Below are 18,032 nucleotides of genomic sequence, written 5' to 3'. Positions count from 1 at the left end.
CTCTCTCAGTTCTCTTCAGAGGCGCATTTTAGGGATACACCGATATGGAAATTCTGGCCGATAACCGATAACTCTTTATATTTGGGGGCCGATAACCGATATATATATATAATATAATAATATAAAAAAAAAGCAGTTATTGGCTGATATATCGTGCATCCCTAGCGCATTTATAAATAACAGCTTTGTGTCCGTAATAATAATCGGCAAAACGAAGAATCGTCGCGTGGCCTTAGGAGCAAAAATCGGCCGGTTCAGATTTCTGGCCGGTCATACGGTGCATCCCTAGTTTAAACTTCTACCAAGGATTTGCTCAAGTACGGACAGATGAATTTGTTAATTTGTGCTGTCAGATAGCGTCTCTACCTATATTCTTGTCAGACTCAATGCCCTAGATCTGTTTTACTAGTGCACACGTGTCAAAAATCTTACATGTCCATATCATGTTATTTTTCTTTTCTAGGTCAGGCAGGCGTGTTTGGCTCTCATCATGTCTGTATGACAGACCTAAAAAATAAGTTTAAATCAACTTAAGCTGATTTACTGGTCTTGGCTGATATCCCATAGCCTGGTCCAACCAGACTCTCGTACATTCATTTCAATTGTACAGAGAGTCTGGCCACGCTCCATTGCAAAGCATTACTTCCGTTAAGGTCCTCTGTTGAAGTTTAAAACTATTGGATCTACCCAGAGTCACTCAGAATCTGCCATAGCCAATCGCTAATGTGTGGTCGTAACGTATATCATGCGTCAAAACCGGCCGGAAACAACAAGTCCGAATGATCAGACGAACAAAACTATGCAAACATTGTTCTTGCTCCGGCTTTAACTTCTGTATGTTCGTCAGTTTTGCTTCAACGGACCGAATAGCTTTTCTCACGTCTTTCTCCGCTGCCATTACTGAACTACAACTCAAACTGACGCCAACGTCATCGTTCTTAGCCACCCCCCTCTGTTCGCTGATTGGACCTGCAGATTTTTGCCAGAGAAAACAAAACTCTACACAGCAGTCCCAGACGTTGTACAGAAGCGAAATGAAAATTAAGCGGAAGCACGTAGGAGGGCGGAGCCAGGCTAGATATCCCGGCCTGCACTGTAAAAAATTATGTCAAATCAACATAATTTTTGTTACTTTACTTATAAAAACCAGTTGAAGTTGTTTAACTTAATTTGTTATGTCAACTTATAACAAGTCAAAACTTAAAATAGTAGGTTTAATTGATTGAATGATTTAGAGCATCTGGATTACCAGTTTAAACCATCTTAGATTTGCTTGGCCAGTTAAAACCAGCAAGCCAGATTAGAAAAGTTTTTCAGTGGGGCGACTTTGCTTCCTTAAAAACCTTGTGCCTTGATGTAGGTCAGTAGGTAACCTATACTTCACAAGCATGTGTCAACCTTGGAGCAAGTTTAAAATCTTAGGTGGACCCTTGTTTTCCCGACACACTATGTGGACCAACAAACTTATTTTTTTTACCACAGCTTGTTTTGAAAGACAGTATTTTGTACCATCTGCAAACACTTTTGTATAGGCAGTCTACTAACATGTCTGGTGCAAATTTCAACCTCTTTTTTTGTGGTATAATTTGTGCAGTTTTTAATGGGTAAAGAATGTGAAAGCAAGCCTCCCTGCCTCATTGTTCTCATTGCAGAATTTCTTGGAAAACTGTCTGACTCCTTTCTGGACATTGTCTGGAATTTGATGCATTGATGCTGATTTTATCTTGGAAATGTTAACCTATCTAAACCCGCTCTAGAAAAATTACCACAAGTACGTTTTTCTTATACCAGTAATATTTTTTGGATGATTTGTGTTTATGCTTAAAACTTCTGACAGAATTGCTCTGTTGCTCTCTAGTCAAAATTTTGCATTCCCATGCTCATGTTGATGCACGTAAGCTCACAGTTACACACTATGGATGAAAAACATTGCGGGATGTTTGGAATGCATTCTCATACAATGATCGGTGTTTGTTCAGGATTTTTTGGCAGTAGGTTGTCTTGCAGTTCTGTTTAAGTTGATTAAAGCCAGATAAGAATTGGTGTAAGTTAACACGTCACTTTATTTTTGTCATTATATTTTTAGTTGCGTATTGTGTGTTTCCACAGGCAAGTATGGCAGCCAGCATCTTTCGCTCTCTTTACAGATTACGTTCTGTTTCTTATCATTAACTGAACTGACTCCAGTACTGTAGATAGAGGCTAACACGATAAAGATTGTTCGACCAGAGCTGTTCAACTGTGTGTCAGGGCAAGACTGCGAAATAAAAAACATTACTAACAAGCGGGATGCTATAGCGAAGATGGTTTATCAAAGCTGAATTGAACAAGTAAAACAAAGTAATATATAAATTCCCCTACATTTTGAAAATGAGTGAAGTGGTTTTAAGCACTATTCGGACGGGATTCGTTTTCCAAACAACGTTTCAACATGTCCCCCACGACGTCTGTGATTTTACGTACCGTTTCGGACGGGATTAAAATTCTCAGGCTATTCCAGAGATGGGAGTTTCTGTTTCATGCGTTTGGGCCTTGCAGAAGATCACATTCTCTGGATACGCGTGTTTGTGATGTTTGATATTTTGCTTAAAATGTAAAATTATTCCAGAACATGTAATTTATGAATTTAATTTTATCAAATCAAAATAACTTATACAAATCCTACTAAAATAGCCTACGTGTTTTATATAACTGGCTGCTTATAATAAACCCCCCAAAAATTAAGAAATAATGATTAATAACAAATATATTATCTTTATTAATTAACATTACCATTCCGGAGTTGAACAAAATAAGTTTGAGTTTACCTTATACTGATATTACAGTGGCCAGTCTTAACAGTGTTTGATATTCAGCTCGTCTTGATTTAATTTTTATTTCGCCGAATGCAAAAAAAATCCATATCTGAATGAGTGTGACTCGGGAAGTACAATATATGTGCGTTAGTAAGACCTTACGGCATATTGCACAGATTTGCGTCTGGACGGGATTACATTTCTCAGAGGACCTTTGAGTTCGGTGAAAAACAGTAGGTAAATTGCGCTGGAATTTTTACAGAGGCTGTCAAAGAAAAACACAGACATGGCCGATACGGACGGGATTAAAAACACAGAGGACCATTGAGAAGCACGATTTTCTCAGAGGTCCCCCTGTAAAACTAATCCCGTCCGAATAGGACTTTACTCTATTAATCGCTACTCTTCAAAATAAAGGTTCCTAAAATGGTTTTGATCAGGCTTTTGGTTCCTTAAAGAACCTTTTATATCCACAAAATGCTGGGGGCTCAAGCACCCACCGAATTGGATGGAAAAATGCCGGATATTCACAAATAATCTCAATCAAAAATATTTTAGCTTATTATAAAGCTTCTCTGATTGGTTGATGTCATGAGTTGTTATATCTACAATGCCTTAATGAATAAGCTTCAAATTTTTTGTGTAAAACTGCATGTAAAACACAACTGGGCCGATTTTCTTCTTTCCAAAGTGCTTGGGCGCTCCCGTAGCGTCTGCCGTTGTTTAGCAACCTAAGCGTTGCGTGACGTTGTGCCAAGCACCCACGGCGGAAAAAATTATTTGTGCAATGCTGGCGGTATATCGAGTCCCAGCGGGATAAGGTTTTCTTTTGGGAACCAAAAATAGTTTGCTCTGAAGAACCCTTGTTTAATCTTTTAAATTTTAAAAGTTTTGAACTATGCCCAACCCGTCGCTGAGTTTTTTTGGTAGCTCAAAAATTTTAGGACAGTTATAGAAATTATATGTGCACTTTTTTTACTCAGTTCCTCCCCACAAATGAGTCAAATTGAATTGGCCGCAGGTCAGATAAGCGGAGATCTGTTTTTGGACTAATTCATTCATTTCTCACACAGTCTTTTGTTCTGAATATCGTTCTGTCTTGCCGCTATAAATTGATATTCTGTTGCCTGGCAGTAATTATGCTTTCTCATGAGAAGTCCATTGTACTCCTTTTAGGCGTTTTCAATCCAGTCATCATCTTGCTGAGTAAGGTTCCTTGACATACGCACTGACAACAATATTAAGCCTTTCAGCCAGTGATGTATTATGTGATGTAATGACATTGTGGACTTGATTTGTATAAATGGATGCTTATGGAGTTATGTAATTGACTGTTGGATGGTCTGTGTGGCCACCTTATGACTCATGAAAGTGTCAATGCGGACTTTTGTATGCTTGAATGATGCAGCGTGTCATGGGATTGTCTGCATTTAAAAGTCGTTGCCTCGATTTGAATCCATGTTGATTTCATCTACTCGAGGTCTTGGAGCTAATGGTAGATAAACGTTCAAAAATAAATAGGCCTACGCAGGATATTTTCATGTACACCTAGAGCAGGGACTTTTTTTAGGGTTTTGAGTAATTACGAGAGACAAGTCTGTGAAAACAGAGCATAGTTTACATATTCCAACAACTCCTTTTTTGGTTGAAAAATAATCTTTCTGTAATTCGATAATGCATCAGACCGCTGCTACGTTTTGTACTTAAAAGGCCAATTTTTCTCGTACCTTTTCTCATTCTTTCCTACAGTGGTATTTTGCCAGTGTTGCTAGGCATCTCATGAGTGTTGGTAAATACAGGCTGGATTTCACCATGTGTTATTTGGCTTCAAGTTTCTGTTCCGTGTCTGAAAATCTGACTACGGCAAGCCCCGCCTTTAAGCAAGCAACCGCTGTGCAGTTTGATGCTGTTAACCTGTGGATTCAAATTTTCTTCAGGCTAATAAACCAAGAACCACACCTCTCCCGCTCACTCTCTCGCTATCTCTTATGCTTCACCTGGCCTGAAACATGACCGACAAGAACTAAAGTACTTAAACAAGAGTATTCCTGTATGCCTTCGAGGAAGAGTTGCCATGTGACGTTCCAGTGATGTTGAGACTAAATACCAGCTGCAGGATTTTTGTAAGCAGAGTGAAAACAAGGTCAACACATTTTGTCTGGATTCATGGCCACATGCCACATCAATTTCTTTCAAGAGCAGTGCAGATGTCAAGTAAACTTTTGATTTGGTTTATCATCCTCATATAAAAGGTGTAAGGCAGATAAAATTAGCAAGTGCACTTGTATAATTTCCTTATGTGTTTGAGACATTGCTATAGTAAGTGAGGTTCTGGTTTAGTACTCACGTTTGTTATTTTCATGATATTAGCCTACATTCAGTGGCGTTGCATAATCGAGTGCCTTACCCGCCGAATCAGCCCCATGACGGCATTAAGGCACGCTGCTTAATGCTGTTGAACTAGAATCATCCTAAAATAAACATGAAGTCATGGGCTGGGCGTTATATTGAGTTTTAGTAGCAATATATCAGTATTACTTCCTAGTGGGATACAGAATAAGATAATACCATCCATATCTATATTGTCTGACATGACCCTCCTTCATTGCAATTGAAGCACTGCCAAAACTTTTCAACCAGCTTGCATCTTGTGCAGCTGCATACTTTCAAACAGGGAGTAAAACCCTGGCTTTGAATTTTATTTTCTTTATACGCTGTTTTGATAATGGTGATTTGTGATATCTCACATGTGGCTTTGGCTTGCATGTAAACATTTATTCCACTTTGTAGAAAATACAGAGACACTTATGGTATATCGCCAAGACAAGATGACAGAGATCTGAATTTTGGTTAATATCCCCCAGCCAACATCACAAATCCTTCTTACTTAGCATGCAACGCATCCTCTTCAGCCACTTGGCTCTATTTTGGTATCCACCTTTTCACCATCCAATCAGTTTGAGATGAATACATTTAAGTGCCGCCTACTTTTCTTTCTACATTCTTTAACTTGTAAAGTGTTGACTGGAGTAATAAATCTGCTCATAGAAGACTAAATATGGGATTGCATTTCATGTTGACATTAATCGTAAAATATATTTGTGTGAGAAATTGGCTCGTTTTTTCACATCAGAGTTCTAAGTCTTGGCACCAACTTAGAGCTAATAGTGTTGAACATTGTCTGTTTGGGTCTCCTTATATAGCCCATGGGCGTTGGTGGAATTTCAGTGCACTTTACAATGGTTCACAAAGAGTTCAACACAATCGTTAGATTTGTTACAGACTTTTATTGTTTAAGAACATCATTCTGTATGAGTCCTTTTCCGGAGCTGTCATTCCAGCATACTAGTGTTGTCACGGGACCAAAATTTCAGTAGTCGGTACCGATACAAGGTAAAAATGTATGGTCCTCGATACCAATTTTGGTACCAAAGCCAAACACAAAAAAATGCTAATTAACACTATTTTATGAATAAAGTTAAAGGTTAATATAAAAGCATTGCCAGTCTGTATACTTTACATTTATTCATCAAGTATAAAATGTATTTGTTGCTGAAAGGTTTCAGCAGCTGTTGACTATCTGTGTTTGCTGGGGTCCTTCATGCTGATGAACATCATCTTCTGATGGTTTAAAAGACAAATATAATACTTCAGTAAGACATCGGTTGGAAAATATAGATGCATATACAACATTAGATGATTGACACTAAATAACTGGTTTTAAATAACAAAACTGAGCTATTATATTACATTTACAAAAAACGACATAAATTCAGGGCTGTCACAATGATTAAATAATCGCCTCATTGTGATTGTTTGACATAATCGCCATGATTTCAGATCACCGCAATGATTGCATATCTCTCTAAGAAACACAAGGGGGAGCTGCGGCTAGGGCTGTCGCGGTGAAGGAATTTCCCTTGCGGTGATTTTGCGTGGCTCACCAGCGCGGTATGCGGTTTTACCGCCTTCATTTACTAAAATAAAATATTTTTTAAATCCAGAACAATGAGGTCAACTAATAAATGAAGGGTAGGCTACAGGTATTCCCCCTTATGAAAAAAAAAGATTAACACAAGCTATACTACAGCTAAATATATTTTTGAGAAAACAAAAATAAATTGAAGAACATCATTTAGGCTTGTTAAGCGCAAATTAACAGAGCATCGGCAAATACAGAACACTGCAGTGTCTTAAAGAAATTAAAATTAGCCAGTATTTGTGCACCTGTAAATGTACAAAACGAATGCAATACAGAAGGCAATGCATAATAATTTAGGGCATTTTAATAATACATTAGTACTGTAGATAAATTAACGTTTATATATAAAGTATGAAAACGAATGTATCATTATTTTGGCTAAATTAAGCTGGAGAGGTCATATTTAGTCACAAAGATTTGTCATCATTTCGGAACAAGCTTAAATGCTATCTATAATAACTTACTTGTTTCACGCAGATACTGTTGATGAAAAACTTGGATATTTAAATGTGAAAGTCAAGTGTGCAGTCAGTCAGTTCAGAAAAGCAACCTCGGCATTATATTGGCTGCATCCACGGAGCGGACGCTGCAGATGCACAAAGAAAAAACCTATAAGGTCTTTTTTATGAGGTTTTAATGCTGGTAAGCATCCAGTTATATTTTGGCGTCATTTGGGTTGATCAGTTATATTAAAGTACTTTTAATCTTTAAAACTGGATCTAGAGGGAGACGACGCCACAGTTATTCTGTCATCTCAGTTTTACTTTTTCACACATTCACTATGATTTAACGAAATATGAAGTAGGCTATTACATTTTTAATTGAAATTTACGAAAAACAAATTGGCATACTCTCTTAACTCTTGACAATCTATTTGGCCTTTAATATACATGTCAGGATGACAGGCATATAGTTTCATGAATTTAACGTGAAAGGCACGGTTGTTGCTGTTGCTTTTTTTCCATGCGGTTGGGCTTGTCAGTAGCGCGGTCATGCGGTAATGCGGTTACCGCGACAGCCCTAGCTGCGGCGCCTGTATATACGAGACAGTATCTAATGGCGCTTCTTGACTGACAGTGTAACACAATACAGTGCAAAGCCATTTAATACAGTGGACAATTTTTTTGTGTTTATTTCTTATGAAGAATTTTCAGTTTTTTGCCCTATTCGGACGGGATTAGTTTTACAGGGGACCTCTGAGAAATCGTGCTTCTCAGAGGTCCTCTGTGTTTTTAATCCTGTCCGAATCGGCCATGTCTGTGTTTTTCTCTGACGCCCTTGGTAAGAATTCCAGAGCAATTTACCTACTATTTTTCGCCGAATGCAGAGGTCCTCTGAGAAATTTAATCCCATCCGGATGCAAATGTCTGTGTTTGCCCGCAATATTTTTTTGAAAATGCAGTTCATTTCGTGTTTTGGCCAACGTGATCTGCCACAAGGTCTTACTAAAGCGTATATTGTATTTCCTGAGTCCCATTCATTCAGATATGGATGTTTTTCCCATTCGGCAAAATAAAATAATCAAATCAAGACGAGCTGAATATCAAACACTGTTAAGACTAAACACTGTAATATCAGTAACGTTTAGGGGTGGCACGGTTCATGAAAAAAATCCGAACCGTTCGGTTCGCTTGTCTCGGTTCGGAGCGCGTGTGTTTCGTACGGTTCAACGGTTCATGGCATGCGTAATGTATGTAGCCTCGTGCCCTGTATGTGACCTCAGATAGCATGTTCCCCTTTCGTGAATAGCGCGAAAGAAGAGGTGACTGGTGTGGAGAGTGAGTGCTGCCGGTCATGTTACGTGTAGAAATGGCAAGAGGGAGAGAAAAAGAAGTCTGCCCGCAGTTGGAGGATGCGCCAGCGTCGTATAAGTTTGGTGTGTGGAAACATTTTTTATTTCATGTTACCTATGATGACAGCGGAAATAAAACAATAGATACAGCCACACGCGACAGCCTTCTCTCCGACCATTTATCTAATCTGAGGTAATGAACACTGTTTTACGTCTTTTCGTATTCAGCGCTATTTTTAGCCTTTCGTTGATAAAACGAAAGCGGCTGATTTCCGCGTAGTTTCATTTTGCTAGCGTGTGAAAGTCGCGCAATCTTATTTCATAAACTGCCCCTTAAAGTAATCAGGACAGAAATGGTCAAAAGTGGACAAAAGAGACGGATTTAAATATTTCAGGTGTAAACGTTATGTTTCTCTCTCATTCACATATTCTCTCTGAAGTATTTAAGCAGCCTCTCAGTGATAAATCTTAAAGCTACACTGACTGAAGTTGGCATTTTGATAAATGCAAGTTATCTTTGTGTGCTAAAAATGCACACAAAGTTCATGTAGATGGCAATACACATTCTCTTTTTTGCCAAATAAATGAAAAGCATGTTGAAATCATCAATGTCTTCCCTCTCGCTGTGTCAAAATCTCGCCTGGCTTTCCTCAGGGATGTTCCCAATAATGTGCTTAAAGTCAAATTCAGTTTGTGCATGATTACATGATATAACTTTTTTTAATACTGTATCCTAAATTATGGATAATTAATACATTAATAAGATAATAAATTTCTGGAGTGTTAAAAAAAATAACAACAAGAACCGTACTGAACCGAGAACCGTGACCATGGAACCGTGATACGAACCGAACCGAGGGTTTTGTGAACCGTGACACCCCTAGTAACGTTATAAGGTAAGAAACTCCGTTAATGTTAATTAATAAAGATAAATTGTTATTAGCTCATTATTTTTTCAATCTTTGGGTTTATTATAAGCAGACAGTTATATAAAACACGTAGGCTAACGTTACTTTAGTAGGATTTGTACATTTTATTTTGATTTGTTAAAATTAAATTAATAAATTACATGTTCTGTAATAATTTTACATTTAAATAAATTACATGTTCTGTAATAATTTTACATTTAAAGCAAAATATTAAACATTACAAACACGCGTATCCAGAGCACGTGATTTTCTGCAACGTCCAAACGCATGAAACAGACACTCCCATCTCTGGAATAGCCTGAGAATTTTTATCTCGTCTGAATCTGTGCATAAAATCACAGACGTCCTGGGGGACACATTGAAACTCAAACACCGTTTGGAATGCTAATCTCGTCCGAATAGTGCTTTTGAAAGATATAGTCATTAAATAATTCCTTTTAAATATGTGTTATGTTTATTAATATTTACTGCTGTGGTGGTTCTGCTATTTAAAAAACCTGGTACCTATAAACACTTTCTCCTTACCTCAACCAGATTTGCAACGGTAAGCTTAAAGTAATGATTTATATTCACAAGAAATGTCAGTTTTACTTCATTTGATTTTAATAAAATAGATAACTTGCAATTTTATGTTTCAAACAGAGATGGGGATATGAAGACAGAATTGCAGATTGTAGCTTTAAATTATACACATTTCTCTTGCATTGATTGTAATGGAGCGATATAGTATCGTCACGATACTCCAGTGGCTTCTGATGCAGAATGAGTGTAAAAATGTAATTCACCTTAATGTGGGATCTGTTTTCATTTCGGTTTAGGTGTGAGGAGTGATAAATTTCACAAGGATGAGGTATTGCTTGACACATGCTCTGAATTATACCCCCATACTTGGAATTTATATTCTGGAGCTGTTTTATATCAAGCGATTGATTTAAACAGGCAGTAGTATGTAAGCAATGCATATTCTCCTACAAGCAGTCGAAAGTGAATGATGGATGGAGGATTTGCGCTTTGCTTAGTTTGTGTTGGCTAGAGTTAGCCAGGTGAGGAATATGCTATGCATGTTATATATATTTCATGCACAGATATCCTGTCTTTATATGACTGCAACGTCTGTGATCTGTTTTTTTCTCCAAAATTTTCTACCGTCAGCAAGAGTCGTATGTGATATTTGTACGATATAAATATTTAAAGTCCTTGAGTAACCTTACAAATTCTGTCTCCTTACTGTTATCCATCCACCTCATTGATTCCTTTGTCTTTTCATTGTGTGTTTTAATAAAAATGTACTGAAATTTTCCAGTATCATTAAGCAAATAAACAATTAATGTCTAATGTAGCTATAAGCAAGGCGTGAAATGAATGGTTCCTGTCTGTAACCTTCTGCTTACATATTATTAGCTGCATGAGTCAACTCAAAAGTAACTATAAAGCTGTGTTACTATTTATATATATACAGTACTTTTACCAAAAGTTTGTTGAACCCAAAGCTGCTAAAGTAATTGTGAGGAGCTTTCGCTACCGCTCAAACAGCATTTCAGTTCTTCCATTGGTTCTTAAGACATTGCTCTCTTTCTGAGTTTGACAGGTTACTTACAGGCAGTCCATCGTTCACCTCATCAGCCTATGAGAAATGAAGCAATGAAAGGGGAAAGAATGAGGAAATCACAGCAGGTTGGTTTATTTGGAGTGTGTGGTATTTGGAGTCGTCCAGCTGAAGGAAGTTGTTACAGTAGCGCCCTGTTCAAAGGCCTCTGTGGATGTGAAGGAAGTGTGGGATGTTGCATTCTCTGCCCACAATGCATTTTCAGAATACATTACCCACAATTCTCAGCTGGGTTTAGGTTTGCATGAAGACAATGTAGTTTATTTAGGGGCGGTTTCCTGGACTTAAAGAAATAGTCTACTCATTTTCAATATTAAACTATGTTATTACCTTAACTAAGAATTGTTGATACATCCCTCTATCATCTGTGTGCGTGCACGTAAGCGCTGGAGCGCGCTGCGACGCTTCGATAGCATTTAGCTTAGCCCCATTCATTCAATGGTACCATTTAGAGATAAAGTTAGAAGTGACAAGCAAGTTTGGTGGTACAAAATAAAACATACCGCTTTTCTAAGCGGACTTAAAAGAGGAACTATATTTTATGGCGTAATAGCACTTTTGGGAGTACTTCGACTCGCCTGAAAAGTCCGCCCCCCTTCTCACTCTCATAATGGGAGAGGGAGGGTGTTACTGCGCCGAGTCGAAGTACTCCCAAAAGTGCTATTACGCCATAAAATGTAGCTCCTCTTTTAAATCCGCTTAGACAGTGCTTTAAGTGGCCCAAAAGAGGTGCCGGTACTCTATTTTTTTTTTTTTTTTTTGCTGACTCGACTCCTATATTGAAGGGGTTTTATATTTAGCAGTCAACAGACGACCTTTTAAAAAATAATTAATCCTTTTATAAATTTGTGGATTTGCTTGAGCTAGAAATAGCTACTGAACATAAATAAAATGTGCAAAAGGATTTTGAGAAAATACCATTAGAAAGAGCTACTGTAGAAAGAGTTTTTGAACATAAATAAAATGTGCAAAAGGTAGATATGTGAGTAAAATTTTCAGCATGGTTAAATGCTAAAACTAGTGGTTCAGCTTGAAAAAAAACTTTAAAATGACACCAAGACCATGTCTATGGGGTCAAGAATAACAAAATACTGGCCATTTGAAACTCTTATTAAAGTCATTTATTTTGTCCCATTGTTTTCCATTTTGCGGGTGGTAAAACTACTGTGCACGTCGTTCAAATTCATTGAAATTTCGTTTACTTTTAGTTTAGCAATTAAACTAAATGTATATTACAATTTCAAGAATGTTTTCTGCACATCGCCTGAGGAAATCCAAAGTTGCGTCGAGGGGAACCAAACTGAAAGCCGCGACAGCGGAGATTATCACGTACCTACAAGGCTTGCGTCTGACCTGCAGCTATCATTCTGGCTTGGTGGCGGGATGTCAGCGAGTCCTCTGATTCTGACGGCGTTCTTTTACTACTCAGAGTCTAAAACAAGGAGGGCATATTACGTGTTCATTGTATTTTCATTTTAACCGAGCAGCTATGGTTGCGCGTTTCACACACAAACACACACCTCTCCAGAGCACGTTGACACTGACTGAAGGACGCATGCGCTTTTAACTTGTAAACGCAAGGGTGTATGGGTAATGTAGTCTCTGCTCTCGGTGGAACGAATTAGGAAGCGTACATTAAGGGCGCTCTGAAAAGCGGCAGCGCAGCCAAATGAATAAATTAAACCTCTGATTTTTAAACAGATGAGCGTTCCGGTACGCTAAAAGCACGTTCTGGGCGCACGTAGAGGTGGTGGTACGCTCAAGAGCTATTTTTAGAAGTGGCGGTACTGAGTACCGGGGCGTTCCGGCCCACTTAAAGCACTGCGCTTAGAAAAGCGCTACGTTTTATTTTGTACCACCAAACTTGCTCGTATAACTACTCGTCTTAAATAGGAAAAACGTTGATGTGTTTGGTCACTTCTAACTTTATCTCTAAATGGTACAATTGAATGAATGGGGCTAAGCTAAATGCTATAGAAGCGTCGCAGCGCGCTCCAGTGCTTACGTGCACGCACACAGATGATAGAGGGATGTATCAACAATTCTTAGTTAAGGTAATAACATATTTTAATATTGAAAATGAGTAGACTATTCCTTTAAGCTTATAGTTCCAGACTAAAATGCATTTTTTGAGCTGTTTTAAAACTTAAAAGGACTTGCGCTTGTCATATCTTAAAATATATCAAGGCCATTGCTTTGTCTCAAGATGCACACCAGTATTGTTTTTGTAAGGCATGTTTACAAAAACGACTTAAATGTCTTAATGTTACTAAGGCCTAGTCCTGGCTTAATCTAAACCTTGTCCAGGAAACAAGTGTTAACTTCTTTTTCAGTTTTAATCTCAGTCGTCCATCTTGAAATCTCAGTATCTGTTAGGTAAGTGGTATGTTTAGGAGGAAAGACAGCATGTGATAAGTGTAAAATGTTTTAGACAGCCTTGTTATAGAGGCAAAGTTCAATTTTCTCCATTAGCCGAAATGCCACACCCACAAAACGGGAATGGATTCCTGACCTCAATCCACCTCTATTCCCTTCTCTTCTACTGGCCTCAAGAGACCCTGTTTCTGTCTGTTCCTAAGGGATGTGATTTTTCCGTATAAATATGGATTTCTGTATTTTCTGATCTTGGTCGGATTATTTACCTATAATCATGTACTAAATCATGTAAAGCCGATGAGTTTTATTTTTGTGATGGTGTGACGGCTTATGTAAGTTACTGGCAGTGATCTACAGTAAGTTACTGGCAAATAGCTGCCAGTAATACTGTAATAATGTAATTTCTGCAGATTTGTTTACAGTGTATGATTTCCGCAATGCGGAATAAACAGCTGGATGTTTTAAGTATATTGTTAATCAGTATCAAAGCTGTCTTGCCTGCTGCTTTCTGTGTCTTAAATGTTCATTACACACCAAAAATGAAAATTACTCTTACCTGAACAACTTTTGCAGTGGTACATTTAATTCATACAGTCAGGACTATGCAGTGTTTTATTTGTAATTATTGTTAAATTCTAAGACAATTTCATAACTAATTAGGACTTGCAAAAATTCAAAATCACTGGTAGCTCTTCGGTTAGGCACTCTTTCGTTTTTGGTAGCCCAAAATGAATGCAAGTAGCCCAAATAAAATATCAATTCAAGGCCTATAGGACCTCTAGCCACAATGTTTGCTCTGCTATTCTTGTTGTTGGTTTTTGATGCTGTTGTTTTTTTAACAAACAAAAAATCTGAATTTCCCTGCAAGCCAACTGTTCCAGCTCATCTCCACACTGGATATACTCACAATTTAAATTTCAGTTTTTCCAGTTATAGATTAGATAATATTTTTTATTAAAAAAATAGGGGCTACAGGGCTCCAGACTGCCACCAAAATTTGAGAGTGTGCCACTGAATTTGAAAACCGCACATTGTACTTTCTGCATCTATCATTACAAAATATTATTTTTTTTTAGAAATTACATTACTGGGTATTACTGGCAAGTAGCTGCCAGTTACTTACTGTAGATTTTACATTTATGTTATTTACTGGCAACAGTTTGTTCAAAGTTAAATGAACATGAAACATTTTCAGTCTTTATCTTCTACAGTAAGTTGGCAACCAGCTGCATAATTACAGCAAATTTTTTACAGTGTATTTATTAGTAATACAGTGGAAATTAGTAGAAATGTGAATATTTGGTTAGCATGTTGATTTACAGTGTGTGCCCCTAAATTTTCTGGTTGCGCCCCTAAAATTTTCAGTTTGGGGGCCACTGTGCTCCTAGTGAAAAAAGTTAGTCTGGAGCCCTTGGCTACTGTCACTTTAAGAGCTAGTTCTGCAGGGTGTCACATACTGTAGCCTTTTCCTGATTCCTGAATTGCATACACCATAATTACACATCCAAATCTGTGAGAAAATGCATAAGAATTTAAATATATTTTCCTCTCTAAAAGTCAAGATAGTCCGACATGCAGGGCGGAGATGCATTTTGGTAGTGATTTTTTGCGAGCCCTGCTAATATATTTAATTTAATACAGATGCCTGAAAAGTAAAACAAGATGAGTATAGTCTTATGATTAAAAGAAAAACTAAATATTTGGTTACGTGTCAGTAGCATGGTACATAGTATTAGCCCATTGCTTAGTAAATAAAACTTTCAATAAATTATTAAATTGTATTTGTTTAATGTTTTCAGTTAATAAGATATGCTTTTTAACTACGTAAATTTATTTGAACCATTAAAACCACAATCCAGAATAATCAAAAACTTTGAAAATAAATAAAATGAAATTTGGAAAAAAAAATAAACATCTGCCGCCTTTGCCTAGGAAACTAATTGTAGTTTTAAAATATAGTGTATAAAAATGTTGCAGTCATGTTTGTTTTAGTATAGTAAAAGTGAAGTAAATTTTTTTTTTTATATTACTATATTTTATATACCAATAGTTGTAATACAAATGTCATTGTTAAACTATAGTTACTGTGGCGAGACCATGTTAAATTTGTGGTTACTATGGTTTTAATACAAATAACATCAAAAACTTTGGTTACTATTGTATCTGAGATGAAATGTATTTCTCGTAAGGCAGCATCCTAACTGAAACGAAGCCTTGTAAGTGACTTATTTGTGTTCAGAGTAGCAAAAACTAGTTAATATCAGCACAATTCCTCATGTGACGTGCACAGAACCCTTAAACTACAGTTTTTAGTAGAGTTTACCTTACAGTATAGTTAAAAGCATGTATTTTGTGTGCATTCATTTATTTTTCTCCATTATTTATGCTTCCCCAAGGTTTTGCCTAAACCAGTAGCATTATTAACTAACTAGACAGCATAATGTTGAGAATGAAGCTATGGTGCCTTAAACCACTGTCTACTGGGTTTTGAAATAGCTCAAGTGTCTCAAAACGCTTGCCAAATATTTCTTCACATTCATGTAACGGTCATTAGAGTTCGTTGTTGGTAGTATTGTGTGTGGCACTTTAATTCTTCGCTGTGCACTCTCTTATCTTTCCTTTCTCATTGAGAATTTGAGTTCATCAGGCCCAGCACTTACTTTTGGTTGTTTTGGTTGGGAAACAGCACAAAGTGTTCTTGTAATTCAGGTTTGCTTTCAAACCGAAACAAGACAAGCTGCAACAGATAAAACCGAAGCCAAAATAAAGTGCAGATTCTGGTGTAGACTCAATGCTATCTGAAATGGTAACATAGTGAGTAATGGTGGTAATTTATTTCCCATATTTCCATCTGGTATTTGTGCAGTCAAATTGAGCATGTCCACTTTGAACCCTTATTGGTTTATTAGCATTTTGAGATGGATTTCAGCATCGTTTCTCATGTTAAAGACTTTATAACCTTGCTGTATGACAATAAGATAATCATTGACATCCAAAGCAAAGTTTTTATGAATTCCATTTAAACTGTCTGTCAATAAGACACTTCGTATGTTGTTAACGCTGTTATGCTCAGATTGTATCTTAGGGTTATAGATTACAGCATAATGATGCGGTTAGGATAAGAGATTTGCATATAATACAGTTAAACCTGACGGTTTGCCTCAGCTACAGTTGCTGTTTGAATACTTGTGTCTTACTAACCATACCATAGTATGAACGTGTGGAATCTTAACCATTTCAGATTCCTGCACACGACTGTATTACTTGTAGATCGAGTGATAAGTAAACATGTTAATATCTGCTTAAGCGTTTGTCAGGTGATTGCGTCATTCTTATCTTTTTTTGTTCTCGGCAGATATGTTCAAGCGGGTTGTGCGACAGAGCAAGTTCCGGCATGTGTTCGGGCAAGCGGTGAAGAACGACCAGTGCTACGATGACATCAGGGTGTCCAGGGTGACATGGGATAGTTCCTTCTGTGCGGTCAACCCCAAATTCGTTGCCATAATCGTGGAAGCCAGCGGAGGTGGAGCATTTATGGTTTTGCCTCTTAGTAAGGTGAGAACTAGAAATCTGTGACAATGCTGGCCATTTAGTTTTTAGTATTAGAATAAATTACTATCATAAGTGTCATAAAATAAGTTTACATTATTATAAGGTTTATATGGTGTGTTTTATATGTTGGGTGCGGATCAGCAAAAAAAATTATCAGATAATCTTTGGAGGTACTCAAACACGTGGTGGAAAAGATTCATAGATAAGGTGACGACATTCTGTAAATATTTGAAAACTTTCCACAAAAACTACACAGGAATAAATGGGAATTGTGTCACAAGGATGAAGATGAGTCAGATGTTGAGGAAGCTAATGTTTGTATGTGATACAGTTTGTGTAAATAACACAGAATTTATGAATAATTTCCAAAATTTCCAAGCGTTGCAACCCAATTCAGAGGCTGTTTACATGACAGTGTTTTCAACCAAAAACAGAGAAACTTTTTATGTGTTTTGGTTGTTCGCTTACTCAGCAACGGCATTTGGGGTACTGAAAACGCAAACATTGAAAACATTGAAAGTAGGGATTCATAATGATTAATCATGATAAATCTATAGCAGAACAAAAGTTTTTGTTTACATCATATATGTGTGTGTGTGTGTGAGAACTGTGTATAATGATGTATATATAAATATGCATACATGCATGTATAATTGTAAGAAAAAATATATATTTATATATTAAGTATTTATATTTATACATAAGTTAAATTAGAATATACGAATGTATATACACATGTAAACATTTCTTAAATGTATACATGCATGTGTGTGCATTTATCTATACAAAGTTATTTTACACAGTTCACACACACATATATGATGTAAACAAAAACTTTTATTCTGCTATAGATTAATCATGATTAATCATTATGCATCCCTAATTGAAAGCAATTTTTGAAAATGACGGCGTTATGATTTCCATTTGAACTATATAAATGCATGGATTGTTGCATGGATCAATAAAAAACACGGAGCGCTTCGATAACTCTGTCGTGTAT

At 37.0% G+C, this 18,032-nt stretch overlaps 1 protein-coding gene across 3 annotated transcripts in view; it reads left to right on the top strand.

Moving 5' to 3' along the window:
* The window catches only part of LOC129439854 (coronin-1C-A), a 59,789-nt gene that overhangs the window by 10,361 nt on the left and 31,396 nt on the right, over nt 1-18,032 (top strand). For all 3 annotated transcript variants that reach the window (XM_073860845.1, XM_073860847.1, XM_073860846.1), the window contains exon 2: nt 16,836-17,035. In XM_073860845.1, coding sequence (XP_073716946.1) covers nt 16,836-17,035 — 200 coding nt within the window. The remainder of the gene's footprint in view (nt 1-16,835; nt 17,036-18,032) is intronic.

This window comes from Misgurnus anguillicaudatus, chromosome 22 (genome assembly GCF_027580225.2).
Source record: "Misgurnus anguillicaudatus chromosome 22, ASM2758022v2, whole genome shotgun sequence".
Classification (NCBI taxonomy): Eukaryota; Metazoa; Chordata; class Actinopteri; order Cypriniformes; family Cobitidae; genus Misgurnus; species Misgurnus anguillicaudatus.
The sequence above is the reverse complement of the archived record's forward strand: the minus strand, read 5'-3'. Positions and strand labels throughout refer to the sequence as shown.